The following is a 2,185-nucleotide window of genomic DNA, read 5'->3' as shown; positions in this document are numbered from 1 at the left end:
GGCCCGCAGGCCTGCGCAGCAGAGCGCGGATGCCGCGGAGCGCCCCGCCAGCCGGTATCTTGCCCCCTCTGAATCCAACATTTCTGTGAACAAGGAAGGGTGAAAACCTCTCTTTAGAAAGGGGAACGAGAGGGGCACGAGCTGGAAGCGCAAATACTGACATATTTCCACCCTGACACCATTTGTTTACTCGAGTTACTGCAGGTGTAAAAAGCTTCTGTGTCCACCCTCTGTGGTAATCACGATACCAAAAGATAATTTCCAATTTATAGCACCTGAATACATCTTAAGTTCTTCAATAAATGTAGTTATTCCTGCAATGCATACAGAGCTATTACAACAGCAGACAGAAGAGCTATGGCCTAAAAGAGACCGTACAGCTGAAGCACAAACATCAAGTGTTCCACATGGTTATGTGTCTGGCTGTGGCAAGAAGCTTTGTTTTTGGAACAAAAAGACATAATCAGACTTCTGTGTTGGAAAATAAAAGTAAAACCTAAAGAAAAGTCTCTACATCACTGCAGAAGGTCACAGAACATCAGAGGATTGACAGAATAAAGCTTACTAAAAAATAGGCATTCATGTAGAAACGTTTAATATATACAAGATGCAACATATATAAAAAGGTAAATTACAATTTCAGTTTATGAACAGAGGTTGCTGTCTGTTTCTTCTGTTTCTTCTTTAAGTTGCTTGCATCTTTGATCTGCATTTTTACTTGATCTTGTAGTTGAGAGAAGAAGGCCTGGGATGATTTCAGGACCTTGTCTTTACCTTCATCCTATCATCAGACAAAAATCTCGTTATAACAAGACATGTACAAACAGACAGTATCATTAAACTACTTACTAGTTACTCACATGTAATGGTATTCAACTGTAAAAAAGTTAATCTGATAACTGTTTTTCAAAGGATATTTTTCACTGCATTCTTATACCACTCCTGCTACCTTAAGAAATAAAGAGTACATTCCCTTTCTAATCAGCAATTAGCATGGTAGGTTAAGAACAGGCAGCAGGAATGGATCCTTGCACATCATGAGCTACAACATATCTGCATTTTGTGTTTCACTCTCCTTTTGTAAAGCTAAGCACTTCCTAGAACTATTCAAGAATATTCTAGAAGTAATGAAGTTATTTTTCCTATTAGTTCCTAATACCTCAAAATTCCAGAACTGAAAAAAAAAGAAACCTTATAAAGGCATCATAGGTGGTACACAATTTTACCATCTTATAGTATAGTTTGCATATACAGTATGGATACTGTATATGCAAAACAAAGTCTGATGTGATTACCACCAAGGTTTGGGTGGTAAGCACATACCCTTTGTCTACAAGGATTTTTGAGGGGATGGAATGAGACTAGGACATGTAGTTTTGCCAAGAGGGATGGGAGGGAAAGAAACCCTGAACTTTGTAATTCGTTATCACAAAGTTCCCTTTTCTCTCTCTAACTAAATATTGTCTATCCTTGGGATTTTAATATTGTTTAGTTGGGAAAGGTCCAAGTTATACTGGACTGCTTAAGAGAGCCCTACCTTGAGCAGAGAGACTTTGCCTTCTTTTGTCAGCCTTTTTAATGCTGCTGCAGCAGCTTTTTTGCTAAGTTTTCTGCCTTGTTCTGGTTTCATCTTTTCAAGAAGCTTTTGACGTTTCTCCTTTTCTTTTCGCTTCATACGTTTACGAAGCTTCTTCTTTCTTCGTTCCCGTTTTTTGTCTGTGGGAGTCTTCTCTGCATCTGTTTTTATGTCACCAGCTTTGTTCTTTTCCTAAAGAGAGCAAGACCTCTAGATCCGTAAGCGTGCAAAAGAAAAGACTCACTTCACAATACTCAAATCTGTCTTAGTGTTTCCATTATTTCAAGCATTCAGCCAGCTCAAGGCAATGCCACATTAAAGCAAAGGCCAAAAACCAGCAAAAGTTGGGAAGTGAGAGTTACACAATTGATCAAAGTCATACCAATTGCTCTTCCCTATTGTTATTTAGCTTTCCCTTCCACATACCTATATACGTGTGGGAAAATAATTACCATCACGTAATAGCCAAGAACAAAAACTTGATGATCTTACAGGTCTTTTCCAACCTAGCTGAGTCTATGTTACGGCCCAGGGTAGACAAAAATAGCTCTTTCCCCTCCTTCCGGTTACCAGAAACCAAATCAAACCAAAAAACCTGCAACAAAATAC

General features: G+C 38.9%; 1 protein-coding gene across 1 annotated transcript in view; it reads right to left on the bottom strand.

Moving 5' to 3' along the window:
- Positions 1-577: 577 nt before the first annotated feature.
- Positions 578-2,185, bottom strand: part of MPHOSPH10 (M-phase phosphoprotein 10 (U3 small nucleolar ribonucleoprotein)) — a gene marked incomplete at its 5' end in the record, with an annotated part of 6,393 nt that continues 4,785 nt past the window's right edge. Inside the window, 2 exons of the mRNA XM_010012335.1 lie at positions 578-781; positions 1,538-1,768. Of these exons, the coding sequence (XP_010010637.1) occupies positions 632-781; positions 1,538-1,768 (381 nt within the window). The remainder of the gene's footprint in view (positions 782-1,537; positions 1,769-2,185) is intronic.

The sequence above is a fragment of the Nestor notabilis genome, unplaced genomic scaffold (assembly GCF_000696875.1).
Source record: "Nestor notabilis isolate BGI_N333 unplaced genomic scaffold, ASM69687v1 scaffold20280, whole genome shotgun sequence".
NCBI lineage: Eukaryota > Metazoa > Chordata > Aves > Psittaciformes > Psittacidae > Nestor > Nestor notabilis.
Note: the sequence above shows the minus strand (reverse complement) of the source record. Positions and strands in the feature narration are given on the sequence as shown.